This window comes from Haliotis asinina, chromosome 10, assembly GCF_037392515.1.
Source record: "Haliotis asinina isolate JCU_RB_2024 chromosome 10, JCU_Hal_asi_v2, whole genome shotgun sequence".
Lineage (NCBI taxonomy): Eukaryota > Metazoa > Mollusca > Gastropoda > Lepetellida > Haliotidae > Haliotis > Haliotis asinina.
This window is the reverse complement of record NC_090289.1, coordinates 42168985-42186929: the sequence shown is the minus strand read 5'-3', so window position 1 is coordinate 42186929 and position 17945 is coordinate 42168985. Positions and strand designations below refer to the sequence as shown.

General features: G+C 41.2%; 1 protein-coding gene across 1 annotated transcript in view; it reads right to left on the bottom strand.

The window, feature by feature from the left end:
- LOC137298096 (salivary glue protein Sgs-3-like) overlaps positions 1 to 17945 on the bottom strand; it is a 22067-nt gene extending 4122 nt beyond the window's left edge. Inside the window, exons 1-2 of the mRNA XM_067830173.1 lie at positions 17796 to 17945; positions 13963 to 14244 (exon numbers count right to left, since the gene is read on the bottom strand). Coding sequence (XP_067686274.1) covers positions 13963 to 14244; positions 17796 to 17841 — 328 coding nt within the window. The 5' untranslated portion in view covers positions 17842 to 17945. The remainder of the gene's footprint in view (positions 1 to 13962; positions 14245 to 17795) is intronic.

The window sequence follows — 17945 nt, the reverse complement described above, 5'->3', positions numbered from 1 at the left end:
TGAACGCCTTGGAGCAGGTTCAGGTGGAGATCTCGGTGTAGATGCAGCGGCGGAAGCTATCTGGACTCCAGCTATCTCCTGTCCAGTTACGTCCCCATCATTGTTCGCAGTTGCATCAACTTCTTGATTTTCTTCTGCGTCCTGCTGTTCCTCCAACAACACTGACATATGGCCGTCGCCACCAGAAGAAGATCCCTCTACTTCAAGAAATTCTTGGTCGTCACCGGTCCTCTCTTGGGTAGATAACTCATCTTCAGCAGACACTGTGTTCATCGCAAGGGTGGTGCTTCTTGAAACGTCTGAACAGGCACTGTAATTGTTCCAAGTTCTATGGTATCACTCTCCTTCTCATTTATCACCTCTGATGTCGTCTCTTGAAAGGGAGATGGTACAATCAAGGTCCTTCGTCTAGGAATGGGAGTTGGTCTCATTTTAGGCTTAGCATCCTCTGCTGGTAATATAGCTCCGATAGGTAGTAGATGATTGCGATGTAAAGTCCTCTTACGTCCTTCTCCAGATTCCTTACGGACAACAAATACAGGAATGTCCATGTTAGGCTGTTCCAGGACTATGTGTACATCCTCCTCCCATCGGTCTGCCAGTTTATGTCGTCCATCAAACGCCAAAACCTTTACCAGCACTCGGTCTCCTACTTCAATGGTTCCTCCTCTAACCTTCAGATCATATCCGACCTTCTGTCTGTCTTGAGCACTGCGGGTAGTCTTAGATGCCTGCTCATAAGCACTCCTGAGTCTTTCCCGGAGGGCCTTGGTATACTGATACACTGACTTCCTCTCTCTATTGAGTTCTAAGCCAAAAGCAAGATCGATGGGTAATCTAGGTTCACGTCCAAACATGAGGAAGAATGGGGTCTGGCCGGTGGTCTCATGGCGAATGCAATTGTATGCGTGAACTAAAGGTCCTACATAATTCTTCCAATCCCGTTTCTTATCAGGTGATAGGGTGCCCAGCATGTCACAGGGGGTCCTGTTAAACCGCTCACACATGCCGTTGCCCATGGGATGGTATGGAGTGGTCCTTGACTTTTTGATATTCAATATGTCACACAATTCCTTAATGAGTTTGCCCTCAAAGTTGGCTCCTTGATCTGTGTGGAGACGCTGTGGCATTCCATAGTGTTGAACAAAATTGGTGTAGAAGGTCTCTGCAGTCGTCTTTGCTGTCTGGTTCCGTGTGGGAATAGCCATGGCATACCGGGTAAAATGGTCTGTAATTACCAGAACATTTTCGTATCCTCGTGACGATTCCAGGGAAAGGAAGTCCATACATACTAACTCCAGCGGCTGGCTGGTGCTGATACTCACTAAAGGTGCTCTGGCATTGGTGGGAGACTTTCTTCGGAGACATCTTCCACAAGCACGTACCCAGGCGTCAGTATATTTTGCCATTCCTGGCCAAAAAAATCTGTCCCGGATCAGTGAAAGGGTACGGTCCCGTCCAGGGTGCCCCACTTCGTCATGGCATCCTGTCATCGCTCTATCTACACAAGAGCTCGGAAGTACCAGCTGTAGTCTCTTCTTTTCCCCTGTGATTATCTGCCGATATAGAACCCCATTCTCCAAGATTAGACTGTCAAAAACTCTGAAGAGGCAAGCATCAGACGTTGTAGGTGGAATCATTTGTTTCCTTGGCTTAACTCCAGATCTCACACTTGCAATCCACGGTCGGAGAATTGGATCTTGATATTGCATCTTCCTCCAGTCTCTTTTGGTCATGTTGCGGATATCTTGTCCTTGGTCCAGATCCATGTCGATGATCTCAGCTGATAGGCATAGGGATTCCACAAACGGTTGGGAATGAATAATGTTGCACACAGCTTTGACAGATTTTGTAGGAATTTGTGATTCCTCCTCTTCCTCCCTTGTCAATCCTGGTAGCCGGGATAATCCATCTGCATCAGCATTACTCTGGCCTGGACGATAGATAATGTCAAAGTTATAAGCTGAAAGTACTGCTAACCAGCGATGACCTGTTGCATCCAATTTGGCAGTGGTGAGCACATAAGTCAGTGGATTATTGTCCGTATATACGGTGAAAGTGTTTCCATACAAGTAATCCTTGAATTTCTCTGTCACTGCCCATTTGAGAGCCAAGAACTCTAAACGGTGTGCCGAATAATTCCTCTCTGATTTACTTAATCCACGACTCCCGTAGCAGATTACTTGTTTCCTCCCATCTTCTGTCTCTTGGTATAAAACTGCACCAAGCCCACATGTACTGGCATCTGTGTGTAGCTCAAACCTTTTAGTGTAGTCAGGGTATCCCAACACAGGTGGTGACGATAGGACCTCCTTCAATTTCTGAAAAGCCGACTCTTGTTCTGTACCCCAAGACCAAGGCTTACAAGCATAGTTCTTCTTCTTAGTCCTCTTGGATTCCTTTGGAGCTGGCATCAGGCTTGAGAGTGGGTGAGCAATCCTTGCGAAATCCTTCACAAACTTACGATAGTAACCAGCGAAACCAAGGAACTGACGGACTTGCTCTGGCGTTGTAGGACGTGGCCAATCCTTGATACACTGTACTTTGTGTGGATCTGCTTCAACTCCTTCCGATGACACCACGTGTCCCAGGAACTTTATCCTCTCCTTGAAGAAAGAGCACTTGTCGGGTGTCAACTTCAGCCCACACTCTCTGATCCTCTGGAAGACTCTGGCAAGTCGATTCAAGTGTTCTTCATAAGTGTCCGAGAACACAATGATGTCATCTATGTAGATTAAGCAGATCTTGAGATGAAGTCCGTCAAAGCACTCGTTCATCAGTCGCTGGTAAGTGGCGGGGCTGTAGCACAGACCAAAGGGCATCCTGACATACTCATAAAATCCGAGTGGTCCGACTGTGAAAGCTGTCCTTTCTTTGTGTTCTTCAGCCAACTCAACCTGATGATACCCACTCTTCATGTCCAACGTTGTGAAGTATTTGGATCCAACAAGGGCATCAAACATCTCCTCCACTCTCGGCAAAGAATAGCTGTCCTTGATGGTCCTATTATTGAGCTGTCTGAAGTCTACACATAGCCTAAGTTTGCCATTTTTCTTTCGTACCAGTACAACATTAGATGACCAAGGTGAATGTGACTTGCGAATGACCCCACCAAGGAGAAGTTGTTGGAGATGATCTCTTACTTCTTGATACATTGGAGGCGGAATCCGCCTATGTCGTTGCTTGAATGGACACTCATCCGTCAGCTCGATCCTATGAACTACCTTGTCAGTAAAGCCAACATCCATATCCCCTTTTGAAAAGATGTCCAAATGTTGTCGGATAACATCTTTGCCTCGGGCCAGTTCATCAGGAGTTACGGCAGCTTCCTCAAAGTCCATCTTCTCAATCAATGGTTCATCAACAGAGTCATTTATCTGAGGAACATCTTCAACGGTCACTGGTTGTAATTCGCATAGTATGGCATTAGGTGGTACAGCAACAGTCCTAGCGGTAATATTACAAACATAGACTTCAACCCCCTTCTTCTGTTGGTCATTGTAAGTGACTAAGCTTGGAGCTATGTCAAGGTCATCTGGTATTGCTGAAGTTCTCGTGGCTTGTAGTACAGCACAAGTGGGGTGATAATTAAGCCGTTTATCCATATATCCGTGAATCTTCACTCGCTGTTAGGTGGAATGATAATCCTCTTGCACTCAGCGCTCTTCACTATGGCTAACTTGTTCTGACGCTTTGCTAACTCCTTCTCTCGAAGTACAAGGCATCTAAAAGCCAGGTACCATGGGGTGAAGAGATTAGCAGACTGTAAGAATCGGTTTCCATGTTGTTCTTTACACTTGACCATAACTGAATTCAAAATGTTAGTGCCAATAAGAACAGGTACCGCCTCGTTGTATTCACTGTCGGGAACAACTAAGAATAGACCTTGCTGGTCAACTGGTAACATACCTGTGACTTTTATGGATGCTTCAACATATCCGAGGTATGGTAGCGGCTTACCATCCGCACACTCTACATGTGGGATACCTTGTAGTGGCTGTATAGTGATATGAGACAGATTATCACGATGGAAAGACTCACTCATGGTTGATACAGTTGCTCCAGTATCCAGAAGGGCTTTAGTATCCACTCCATGAACGGCAATTTCTACTTCTGATGCAGTGCCCACGAGACCGATTATGTCATCATCTTTGGGGCTCTGTAAACTAAAATCCATAGTTCGCCCCGCACTATGGATCCTCCTCAGTTTAACGGACCCCAACTGTGATCCATCCTAACTGTGCACTTGTAGCTGATGTGTCCAGGTTGACCACAGCGGTAGCAGATGGGAGTAGGTTGTCCATAGGCATCAGTTGTCCATCCTTGTCTTGGCCTGACTGTCCTGGGTCTAAAGGCTTGCTGTCCCTGGACGTTGCTGTTCTGAGCGTTCCGAAACGTAGTAGGGAGTGAATGTTGAGCTGGAGGACTCTGGGTATGTTGTGGCATCGTGTGAAATCCCTGAAATGGTGTGTAACAGTTGCTTGAATACTCAACTTGTGGTTGTGCTTGGGTTTGATAGGGTGTATCACGCTTTTTTTTTTAGATCAGCTACTTCCCCAGTAAGCTTCCTGATCATCCCCTTGATCTCTGCCAGTTCCGTATTCTCCTTAGAGACAGCTGCCATACCAAGAGTAGACTTCTTCTTTGTATTCATCAAGTGGGAAAGTAGGGCGGGAGACTCTTCACGCATCTTGAGTTCTTGTTCTATTCTTCTAAGGCTGATGAGAAGATCACTATAGGTGTGGCTCTGATCATATTTATGTCCAGAAACATCCTTCAACTTGGGCAGAAGTCCCGTCCATAGCATGGATTTAAGCATCCTGTCCTGTTTGTGAGAGGCAACTTCTCCTGCATCGATGGCCTGGCCCAAGAGGTCCTCTAGACGTACAGCCCAGGTAGCAACTGACTCCGTCTCTGTCTGTTTAGCTGAGTAGAATTTGGCAAGAAGTGTCTCTGTGGCATCTACTTCTCCGAAGACGCTGTCCATTTTAGCTAGAATAGTGCTTCCATCAACATGTGGGCCTAACCTAAGTAAAACTCTAGCAGCAGTCCCTTTGAGTGACCTCCTGATGGCTTGCTTGATGTTGTCCTCAGAGTGTATCTTGTCCTGGAAGACGCACTGTACTTCATAGCGCCAAATATCATATGTGGTATCCTTATTTACCTCTCCGGAAAAGAATGGAAGGCGTGGTACCTCTGCCACCTTGATTATGGTATTGGTCTTGATCTTGGCATCTTCTGGATCCTCCGATTCGGTCTTTACCACGGGGGTACCAGAGCATTCATAAAGTCTTCTGGGGAGTCAGACTTTGGGCGTAACTTCAGTGCATTGAGAGTAGACACAAGTTGGTCTATTTCTTCTTTAGACATACCATCGGACGCCATAGTAACTGAACTGATGACCACAATGGTATGAAGAAATGTATACACGGCAGGTATAATATCTACTGGTATACAACAATACGACAGGTGAGTGGGATACCCACACTACCTATGTTTGAGTGGTGGATACTACAGGTAAGTAAACAACTAACCTATACACCATGTAGGTGTACTCAGGTAGTAAGTGTGAATTACATAGGGTTGGGCCCAAAGGATAACGTACTGGTATAAGCTATATAATACCGGGCAATATAAGGAAGTGGGCAAAATGTGCTTAGGTTAGTGGTATTTGCATGACAAATTTACGCAGGTGTAACGCAAGCGCATGAGATTGAAACTGAAACTGGAGAACGCCACACGAAAGACAGACAAATAAACAAGTTAACCAGGAAGATGACTGCTTCAACCCACGGAAAACACCTTCAGACAACACTCTAAATCTGAATGCCAAGTGCTAAGAACTAAATACTAGCAAACTTTATTGAGAGTATGAAGATACTACAATTGAATTCAGTTGAGTATTTAATTCTAAGTAATGCCTATAGGGTTTATCGATTAAATTGCTTATTACTTAAGCACAGTATTCACACATGCAAAATCAAGCACACCCGATTATTCAGTGAGAGTCTAACGGAGAAAAACAAAATCAAAACTGCAAGATGATTCAAAGTTAACTCGAGGTTATGTAATAGCGTACCGTGACAGTATCAGGTGTGGTAGGTCCCAAAAACTCGCGACAGTATCAACACACGATCGCGACAATATTATAAGCACAACGTGAACGCGACTTCAGCTCGTGGTACCATCGCGACAATATGTATACATGACAACATCAGAACATTAATGCTGATCAAATATATGTGACCAAGATATAATCATGAGGAAGTATCACATGATGAGTTCACTGCACAGTGTGAACAACCAAATAACATTGAATAAACAAGTACCAAAGTCTGTAGTATAAAGTCTTTGAAACAAATTCACTCCAGCCGATGCATGATCGTCTCCCTTGATGGTGTCACAACTTGAAGTTACTAAATGACGTAAGCATCGCTATGCTGGTGTATGGGGTGTATGTAGCACAAACACCAAATTACAGTCACCTGTAAGAAATTATCTGAATCTCACTCTCACGTATTGGCGTCTGATAGGTGAGTCTCTCTAGGTGTCTGTCACAAGTATAAACGTCTCTCTCTCTCCTGTGGTTGTCAACTCCTCACTGGGGGCTCCAAAATGTAGTAGCGGGTAGAGGGGTAATGTTGGTGGAGGGGTGCACGCAACACAACGCTACTTGTGGTTATAGTTGACAGCCGTTTATTTCAATTAAAATGAATAGTTGAGGTGACCCTGAAAACATACATACACGTAACTACATATTTGAGCGTAGCATTCATAACATGGCATTCATATGGAAGTATTGCATTTTCCATTTATTAACGGGATATAACTAGCCCTGATACTGCTCTAGCACAAATACATTGCAAAATATAAATAACAACATGAAAACTATTCATACATACATAAATCATTTAGGATATTCAATAAGTATGTTGCACATATACCTGAGGAAAATGCATTTAGTTTAATACTTATAAGGTCCTATAATGTACACTTACCACTGTGTGGCAATGAGTGACTACGACCTCTCATGCAGTCGAGTTGTCGAAGATCATTCTAAAAAATTAAAATACCACCTTGATAATACTAATAATGGTATATAAGATACGTTATGATAAAATCCACAAATCTCACATCTACCCTCACCACTTCATATCACATTCACACGATTATACATTCACACCATCTGTTAATTTTGTCTAGTTAGTTTTAGCCTGGTAGAGACCAACTGTATATGCCATATTTAATGTAAATATGTAATTTATATTCGATGACGTAATTTAGATAAATTTCACTTAACATACTCGTCCAACCGACGGTACTGATAGTTGGGAACATGGTGATACATTTAGTTATACAATAGATACATTTAGTTGTACAATAGATACATTTACTTATACACGGAAGCATTAATATAACACTTCCGTAAGGGGTACACTATATACAATATCATAAATACACATACAATATATGTACTGACCTGATAAACTCCTCATTAACTCCATAAAACATCCAATATACTGAACTGATCCTCCTCTTTTTATGATCTTTATTGACTGCCACTAAGCTGTGTGTAACACAAACCTTTAAAACTTAGCAGACAATAGGTGGCAAGCTGACCAGAGAAACTGAGACAGAAAGACAAAAGAAGCATGTGCAGAGTGGAAGCGCATGGGTCAGAAGCTGGCCTGACCCAGTAGAGAGACTATTGTTAATTGGAGTGATTGTGGGTGCAGGGATACATTTAACTGAGAGGGTTTGTTATATTTTATTTGTACACATAAAAGCTGACACCTATACACTATATATTAACTATATACAAGTTCTTAATATTGAAACGTATAGACTATGAAACTAATAACGATTAAAAACATGACCTGGCCACAGTATGTTAATATATGCTATAACTTCGCGATTTTATGTGTATGGATTCTTATTTACCTCTCCGGAAAAGAATGGAAGGCGTGGTACCTCTGCCACCTGCCACCATTCCCTGTGGCACACCGTGTGTATGTGCATGTTTGTTGCCACGAGGCATGTATATGTTTAACGGTTGTTGTCACAATTGTTGTCACAATTAATAAATGGCCGTGACAAAAGAAATCCTCTCCGAACCAGCAAAATTATAACACAGACAAGTCTAAAATGTTCAATAATATATTGTGCAAACAAGATGATCAGACCGAACATCTGGCAAAGCAGTGAAAAACGTGATCAAATCCTTGACAATCACAAGAGCAACAATCTTACGAAGCGGAATTGCTTCAGGAAATTTGTTAGAAGCAGACATGATAGTGAGATGATACTGATTACCAGATATAGTATGAGGTAGTGGACCAACACAATCAACAATAACGCTACTGAAAGGTTCCTCCAAAGCGGGTATTGGTTTTAAGGGAGCGGAGGGATTTCTGATTTGGTTTCCAACAAATTTACCAAGCATGACAGGTCTTGCAAAATTCAGCCACATCTTGTCTCAAAATGGGCCAAAAGAAATGTTCCAAAATCTCCTCTCTCTCTCTCTCTCTCATAAGTTTTGTTCACACCCACATGACCTGCCATTGTACTTTTATGTGCCAATGAAAGTACATGCTTTCGAAATAATTTCGACGATTTGATGACATAATTTCCATTCACCCTCCACAGGAACATCCGGCGACCTATATTTCCTCATCAGAACACCATCCTTGAAGTAATAACAAACTGGAACCTTGCTAACCTCCTCAAACGAAACAGACTTAACAGCCAACATCTGCACTTTAACATCCTCACACTACACACTAATAAGCTACTCTCTGGAAAGAATGTGATCACCACCTGACACTCAATCAGACTCAAGAAGACCTGGAGAGTTACTACTCTTTGGAGATACGTCATCAGTAAGGCCTTTTGGCAAGAAAACTTTGAAAACCCGGAGATCTAAAAGAAGTCTTGGGAGTCAATCAATAACCATCTACCAACATCGCTACCTCATGTAAGTCATAAACATTATGTTCATCCAAATAAGTCTTAAGATCAAAATGAACACTGTGATTGAAATCTTTCATGAAAACTGGCTGTCTCAAGTCATCGAAATCCGTGACTTCCATAGAGTTGCGTCCCTTGGACACGTCAGAAACCTAAGATTTGGGGTTGAACTAACGCCCTGATAATGTTTCTAGGTTTGTGACCACCACAGCTGTACTTTCATTTCCGATTACCCTGACGCGCCACGATACTGTGGAGGCTGCCTAAACCGGCACTCATGAGGACTGTAGAGCTGATGATAAATGTATATGCCACGGACGAGACTGACAATTTACACCGATGTTGACAGCTTGCCGGAATGGAACGATGCCGGTTTTGACAGCTTCCACTGTATATTTAAACCCTGTGTTAAAAATGCTTCACTCTATGGTCATGTACAGACCACTGCAAAAAACGGAAATGTTGGGAGATAATGAAAATACTGTTTGTGTTATTGATAACACATCCAAGGCTAATGCAATATTTTTCACTGAAAGATGCTGGTCATATGTAGTGCACAGAGGCAAGTATTTCAGTCTGTGGTTGTAAACTGCTTACAAAGGTCATAAAAGAGATTCTTGAAAGGCATTTACAAGTTGGTATTGAAGTAAAAGACAAACAGTATGGATGACAACTTCTTGTTTATTTTATATCACAATGTTTTTGGACAATCACCTGACGAGGGGACAAGGAATAGCCCAGAAAGATTGTGACACACAATTAACAAGAAGTTTTCATCCATAGTATTTGTCTTTTACCAGGTCAAGCGTTGAAATGTTGAGACGGAACACTGCCGCGCGCAACATCGTCATCGCTTGAAGCTGGACGTCATTTCAACATACACCAGATCACTTTATCTCATGGGACCGATATGGACGTCTTGACGTGAGTGAGTGAGTGAGTGAACTGTTGATACAAATACCTGGCTCCATGAATGATGCTACCAACCCAATTTGGAGAACTCAGATACCAAGAAAGACTTTACACATAAATAATTAAGACAATTTCATTGACATATACATGTAGTGAAAATTCCAGCAATATCACGACGGGAGACACCAGAAGGAAGTTCATACAATGTACACATCGCGTGACGCGTAATGTGAGACAACATGAAAGTATTCACGTGAATTGTACCAAGTCAGCCAATTAATACCAACAGCTGTGTCGACGCGTGTTCATTTTTAATGTATCAAATCATATAAAGTTGGATATTTGAATTAATTATCAGGCTATCACAGGTTATTAATGGCAACACAGTATGTGACTGCAAATACATCGATCATTGTCACATCGCTATTTCCTATTTGCATGAGTGTGTGTGTGTCTGTGTGTGTATGGTGTGTGTCTGTTATGTATGTGCCGCGCGTATGCGTGCGCGCGCGCCTGCCTGTGGTGTGTGTGAGAGAGAGAAAGAGGGAGAGCGTGTATGAGTGTGAAAGCGCATGTGAATTGGCGTGTAGAGTGGATGGGTTTCGGAAGGTGTGTGGTGTGTGCATGTGTGCATATCACGTAACACCGTGATGTTTACCACAGAATGAGAACCTTTATCGACGAAACAGCAAATGATTGTTGTTACGATGCCTATGCTATTTGCTCATAGTAAGACATGTAGAGAACTTTTCATACCACTATATGTATGACGACAGCCCATCCCATGATAAATTTGCCCAGTTAAAGTCAATAACAAACCCTGTTTTCATTAAAAGAAGATATCGCTGTTCCTCAAATGAAATTTACCGTGTTAAGAAGCCTTGCATTGTATATCAATATACCTTGCGCACTGTATGAGTTATAAGAAGTATGCATCATAACAGTTTTACAAAGGATTTCTTAAGAGTGAACTATATTTCTTGTGCGTTGCATAAATTAAGTGTTCATATTCAACGTTTTAAACGTTTGAAGAATCATAACCAACTGCGTTTTCAACAACATATTCTGTTCGTATGGAGAGGATACTATTGTTCCTCAAAAGAAATGTTAAGTCGTATTGCATTGTACATCAATTATCTTGCGCACTGTATGTTTTTGTATCTTAGAACTATGGGTCATGATGCCCCAAATGCAAAAAAACCCAAAAAACAAACAACCCCAAAAACCCAAACTTGTCACTTGTCATGAAACATTGTGATGTGTGCAACAGAATGTGGACCTTTATCGGCGAAAAAGCAATTTAATGTTTTTACGGTACGTAAAGGTGTCTTGACTTGATATATGCGTTTTATCATTGAGAATAGCTTTGATTGATCGACAAGACGCTGAATTGTTAGGCGTCACTCATGACAAACATAAAATAATATACAATGACAAACATTTTAATAGTGGACAAATTTTTTTACGTGGCCATTTCTTTATATTTTGGTTCAGTATTAAATAACAGTGTCACAACACAAGCAAGGACATTCGCCTCTTGATACACCAGCCCTATCAGGAAGGTGCGCCAGACAGGTGGTCAAGTGTCATGCTAACTTTTCATATTTGTCAAGCAAAGGAAATATGTTTCTTGCTTGAATCTGGAAATTTTATCATTTTAATATTTCATTTTCAGTGGTGACGCATATAAACAGTTTGACATAACGCACTATGATACATATATCGTCACTCTAATTCATTGTTAAAACCATACAGCCGTGTACATGATTTCAATAAAGAAAATTGTATGGACACATACAACCATTTTCATGAAACTCGTCCATGATATCAGCAGCTGGGTTGCCAAGCTTACAGGTGCAGTGAATGAGTGAGGTTTAGTATTATGACGATTCTCGCATTATTCAAGAAATATGACACCAGAAACTTAATGGGCCTCACATATTATACCCGCGTAGGGAATCGAACACGGATCTTCATCGTGACAAGCGAATGCTTTAACAACTAGGCTACCGCACCGCTCACGGTGCCGTGATTGTTGCAAAATTTGATGTTAATGGTTTATTGACATCGCTTTTTCAGTTGTCCAGTGCTTCAGCCTTAAACTCATTGTGACAGCATGAGACGACGCTTTCTGTCGCTACGCCTTGATTGTAAAACATGTGACCAAGTCACCAGGAGTGTCCAATCAAACTGCGACAATCTGCTGAACCCCGTACGACCTTATACGTCGAGCGCTCGTGGCACGGGTTTTGTATCTTACCATCTCTTTCTTGTCCCCGTAGGTTATGATCTATACTCTTACACATGGAATTATATCATTATGTACAACAATGCCCATTCCCGCTGAACGAGGTCCTCATCATGATCTATTAATAATCAGCTGCTGTCTTTAATCAGTGGCCTTAGTGTACGTCAGTCTGACAATCTGCTTTGTTGTTGCTTTGTATCTGTACCCTTGTAACCCGCAGACTGGAATGGAACCAGATTAATCCTGGCATTTGTATGCGTGTTTTTCGTGAGTACGTGCGTTCAACAGAAAAGAAACTTAAACGGATCAATATAATGAATATACGTTCAAAATGCCGTTATGAGTATTTTCAATAGTGTAGGCCGTGGTATAGATTATCTAAATAGGAGAAAATGAGACGCAGTGCTATACATATCTGGATTCGTTTCAGACAAGTAGGTGTTAGTATACAACATTCGTTTTTCTCCTGATTAGTGTCGATTGATTTCATCTGGGTCATTTTAGTAACTAACACACGTTTCAAAACTGTATATGTAATTGCTAATGGGTGTACTTTGCATTTTATGTTTTCACTATGAGGTAATTGATTGCATGTGAACTAGTATTCAAGAATGGAATATTTGTCTTAAAGCTCTTTGAGTACGTATATAGAGGGTGTTTGCCATGTCAATGAACACAATGTGCTATGACACTTCTTTGAAGGATCCGCCAGATCCCAATGAGGTTTATGCCATTATCATTCCCTAATTCAGGAACACTCACTGAAATGGTAGCTAGTCTGTTTCCGGCTCAAAAAGTCAATGAACAGACAGCATTTTTTTCAGGTATGACATAACATTCCGAAATCTTCATGATCTCGCAAATGCGACACACACACGCATACGGATACGGATACGCATACGCGCACGCACGCACGTGCGCGCACATACACACGCAGTCATGTACGTTTTATCTGCCAGACATGGTAGTAGGGTTAAGAATTAATATCCATCCAAAGGTTATGTGTAACTATATCAAGTGATCTAACAACGTTTGTTGTCTATCCGATGCACCAATGAAACTGAATCTATATCAGGTTTGAGTGAATAATCAAAATCATTTCCATGTCTCTCATGTCAAGACCAGACAATCCGGTGATCGATACTTGCATGAGCATCAATCTATAGGACTGGGATATGATGACACGTGTCAACCAAGTCAGCGCGTCTTAATCTTAATGATTACCTATTACACCCCGGACCTTCACGAATAAGGCATTCGATGAGTTAAAATACTTATTCAAGTCACGAGAACTAATTTGATCCCTTTAATCACCAAACCTTCCTCGCTCCAAAATTTCATAATTTACTTCTTAATCTGAAAAGATTTTAGTCAAGTTCCACTAAAGCGATTCCTATGTGTTTTGGTTTGCCCATTTTCAACATATTAATAATATATTACTTGTCCGTTCTTCGTAACGATGGCAACGACCATGCCAATCAAATGTCAGCTTTCTAAGACATAGCGCCATCACGTAATTACGCACTGAGTGTGTATTATTTTGCAGTCGGATCTCTTCGAGTAAACACGTTTTCGAGATAAAGACATCGGGCACTCTTATCTGATTGGCTGTTTATGTACACGCGACCTCTCCCACGTATTGTGCTGTCAGATATTCGCCCTGATGTTATAATCCAGTGATGAACACTACCATGAGTATAGGATATGTATGTAACAAGATTGATGAAACAGGTTTTGTCTATTTTATTTACTTACTCATCTTCTGGCTGGGATCACTTTGTGGAACTCTACATAAACCTTTATCCTGACACAAAATAAAATAATTGGAAATGTACCTGATACCCACTCGTACTCGTTCTCAATATCTCGGTCCGACAGACCGATCCATATTCCATTTTTATTGAAGTTCATTGTCTTCAGGGTCTGAGCAAGGAACTCCTGAGTAGCCATGTCGTTGATGGTGACCAGACGCCCGCCCTTGTAAACACACTCCTCCTGAGCGTCGAACCAATACGTCTCTCTGTAGGTCACAAACTCGTAACATCTTTCCCAGAACGTGCGATAGTAGATGAAACTAACTGCGCCCGGACAACGACTGAGGTCATCGCTAATCGCTCCTGAAAAAAAGAGTGAGTCAGTCAGTGCGTGTGTGAGTCAGTGCGTGCGTGCGTGCGTGCGTGCGTGAGTGAGTGAGTGAGTGAGTGAGTGATCGGTTTGGTGAGTCAGTCAGTGGTTTGGGGAATGAACTTCGACTTCAAACACAGATACTCTGATGAGAATCAAACCTGGACCTTTCACTTGATACGTGAACACTTTAACAACAAGGCTAACCCACGGTAATGGATATTAAATCGTTTGTGTAGAAGTTAACACCATACCATCAAAATACATTAACAATATGAATATGCTGGTTTGGACATTTTAGCGGCAAATTTATCATTTCGTAAAACATTCAAACAATGAAATTTCGTTCAGGTATGCATATCATTTTTAAAGAACAAAATATTCTTACTATTAATTTCAGCATTCTATTTCCGCTGATGCACCTGTTGCCATGAATGCACGAAACAAGACTATACATTAATTACAGTCGAATGCTGATGTACTGATAATTATCTATGTCAAGTGATCCGTCGAGTTACGGTACAGTGACACACAATCAGTGGTTACATCTACAGATAGCTGATCCGGATATCTTAATCATCCACACTCACTTCCCTGCTCTGATCAAATTTCAGAGGATTTACTCTGCCCCGAGAGACCAACCCGTGAAGACCTGAACTCTTAATATACAGCAACCCATACGTGTCTCCTTATGAAGATCCAGGTTAGACTGCATAGAATACCAGTCTCCACTATGGAAATAATATAACCAGCTTCTTTCTCTGTTGATTGGCCTATAAGGGCCTAGGTTGGACTTGGCCTTCTGTAACCCTTCTGATGCTCATTCTTTTGTTCACTGGATTGTCCGGTCCAAGCTAGATTATTTGCAGATGGAATGGCTGGAATATTGCTAAACAAACAGTATGATATTTGCTTGTTTAGTTACGCTGCGCTAAATAATATCATTTCTCGCATCGCTCCATCATTCCGTGTTTTACATCTTAATCTGAAGAGATCTTAGTCAAATTCCACAAAAGAGACCCTAATCGCCGCAGTTTGGCTGCTTGTCTGGACCCAGTACTTTGTGTACCCCTTCGAAAAGTGTAAACTAGCACGGACAGAAAGCTATGATTACACCATGCTCTTCAGATAGTGGTCACGTGTAGCATACGTTATAGGTTTAGATTACACTGTCTCAGTAAAGGACACAGTCATACAGATAAGGTGTGTATGTACAGTATGGTTCAAAATTATTGAGAATAGCTAAAGCATTTCATATTATTAAACGAGAACAAATCAGATAAAATTGAATGTATTGTAAAAGTGAACTGACCTTTTCATGTTGTGTAGGTAACAATTTAATATTTTATCAAGTCTCCTTGAGCTTCACGGCACAGTCTAAGACGGGTAGGCATACTTCCTATCAGAGAGGTTAGTGTCTCGTGAGTTATGCTGTCCCAGTATCGGACCACTTCTCTCTTCATGTCCTCAATTTTTGTCAACCCCTTTTGATTCACACATTCCTTCATCATCCCCCAAATGTTCTCAGTGGGATTTAAGTCAGGACTATATGCAGGAAATGGTAATGCAGTCACATTTTTCTCCTGAAACCACTGCTTGGCATGTTTTGCGGTGTGTTTAGGATCATTATCTTGCTGCAAAATCCAGTCATTTCCATAAAACACATGTGCACTTGGAAGCAGAAAATTATCTAATATGTTAGTGTAGCGTTGACTTGTCAGATTTCCCTCAAACACACACAGCGGGGTCGTTCCTAATAAGGATATCCCTCCCCATACATGAAACTTTGGGCTGTATTTAGGTCGTCGATACAACGGTGCTGACGCAGACTTTGTCCATATTTTCGCATTATTGGGATATACCCATATTGAGCTTTCATCAGTAAAAATCACATTTTCCCAGTCAAAGTTTTCATGTGCCAAACACCACTCAACACGCCTGTCTTTATGTTCTTGTTTCATGAGAGGAGAAGGAATTCCAGTCTTTTTCTCCCATCCAAGATAAATCAAATTTCTTCTAACTGTAGATTTTGATACAACTGTTGATCCGTTTTTTATCATTTCATACTTGATGTTGGAGATGCTTGCCCTTTGCTTTTTAGACGCTAAAATTCCCAGCCGGACGCGATCTGAGAAGTCCAATTTTCTGGATCTCCCTGCTCCTTTCTGGTGCCCCAAATCCTTTCCCTCTTTAAAATTCTTCCTAATCCTATACACAGTAGAAAGAGGAGTTCCTGTTCTCTCTGCCAATGTATTTACATTATCAATTCCTTGATCACACAACTCAAAAATCAACCTTGTTTTATCTTCAGCAGACATTGTTGACAGTGCTGAGGAAAATGACGTCTGCTACAAATTCAGGGGAGGTAACTCTAATTGTACTATACTCAGTAGGTCAAGATGGGTTACCTCCCTTATACCATTACTTAGTTTTAAGTATCAGTGAATCAGTTGAGGTGTTAGGATAACTCAAAGTAAGAAGAAAAATTCTCAATAATTATGAACCAGACTATACATCTGATACGTTTCAGTTACAAAGAAGTTTCGTGAGATTACTGATTAACTATAATACGATCAATTATTTGCGCAAATAGTCACTAATATTGGGCAGATAAGGGTTAAGTGAAGAAATGTGTGCTTCCTGACAGTCTGAAACGCAGAAACCCCATTCTGAGAATGACACTGATGTTTTAGTGTGAAACTAAAACCTAGAAAAGCGATAGTTGATATACTACAATCTGTAGTTAATAAACAGCTGACGGACCTTTCGAATTACTGTAAGATATACTAAACAGCAAGTTTCGACAAAAAATATGAAAAAACAATGGTGCGTTTCGTTTGCTGTTCAGTATATGTCTTTTTCACAGTAAAAAGAAGATGCAGGGACTCAGTACCACAAGAAAACAAATCATACCGTATACAAGTGGAACTTGGATAAAATAGTGAAATATATCAATACCCATGTTTGTGTAGACCAAGGGTAATACGCTAAAACAATGAATTTTAAGATTTACCGATATTTCATTCAATAGAAAATGTTGACCGATTTCTACCCCTCTATTAGACCTCAGCTAGTTTCAGGATTACTTACTCCTGATATAGGAATATAGATATCTGGTGCACTGGTACAGACTTTATTCCATTTTCGGTTCCATTTGTGATTCAACCCCAAGCTCTGTGACGTATTCATCAAATTAATTGTCCCTTACGGCCAGGTTGTTGAAGAATCCAACCTGTAAAGAGTTGCTTCCCTTTACTTGTCAGGATAAGTAAAAACTGGACCTGACTATTATCCTTGGTTCTAATATTTACTCGAGGAATTCACCAGAAGTGTAAACATCTAACACTATTCATCAGCTTGCACGTTCTTACATTTTCTTACATTAAACTATAACACGTTGGTTAGTACACTTCTAAGGGACATACCTCTCCTAACTGGGCAACATTAAGTTAGAAACAGTTTTGGGATCGTTCACATTCGAATCAAGAATCTTATTGTTTAGAATTGGTGGTGTATGCCAGAAAACCATCAATGACGTACATACCAGTGACGAACAGAAAAACTCCAAGTACAACCTTCAGATCGACCATAATGGGACCGACAGAAACTGCGTCTATTCCAGACAAGGTCAAATATTATTTATGGTATAATCTGATAGCTATACCTGCCATTCAGAGGTCACTGTCTTATCTGT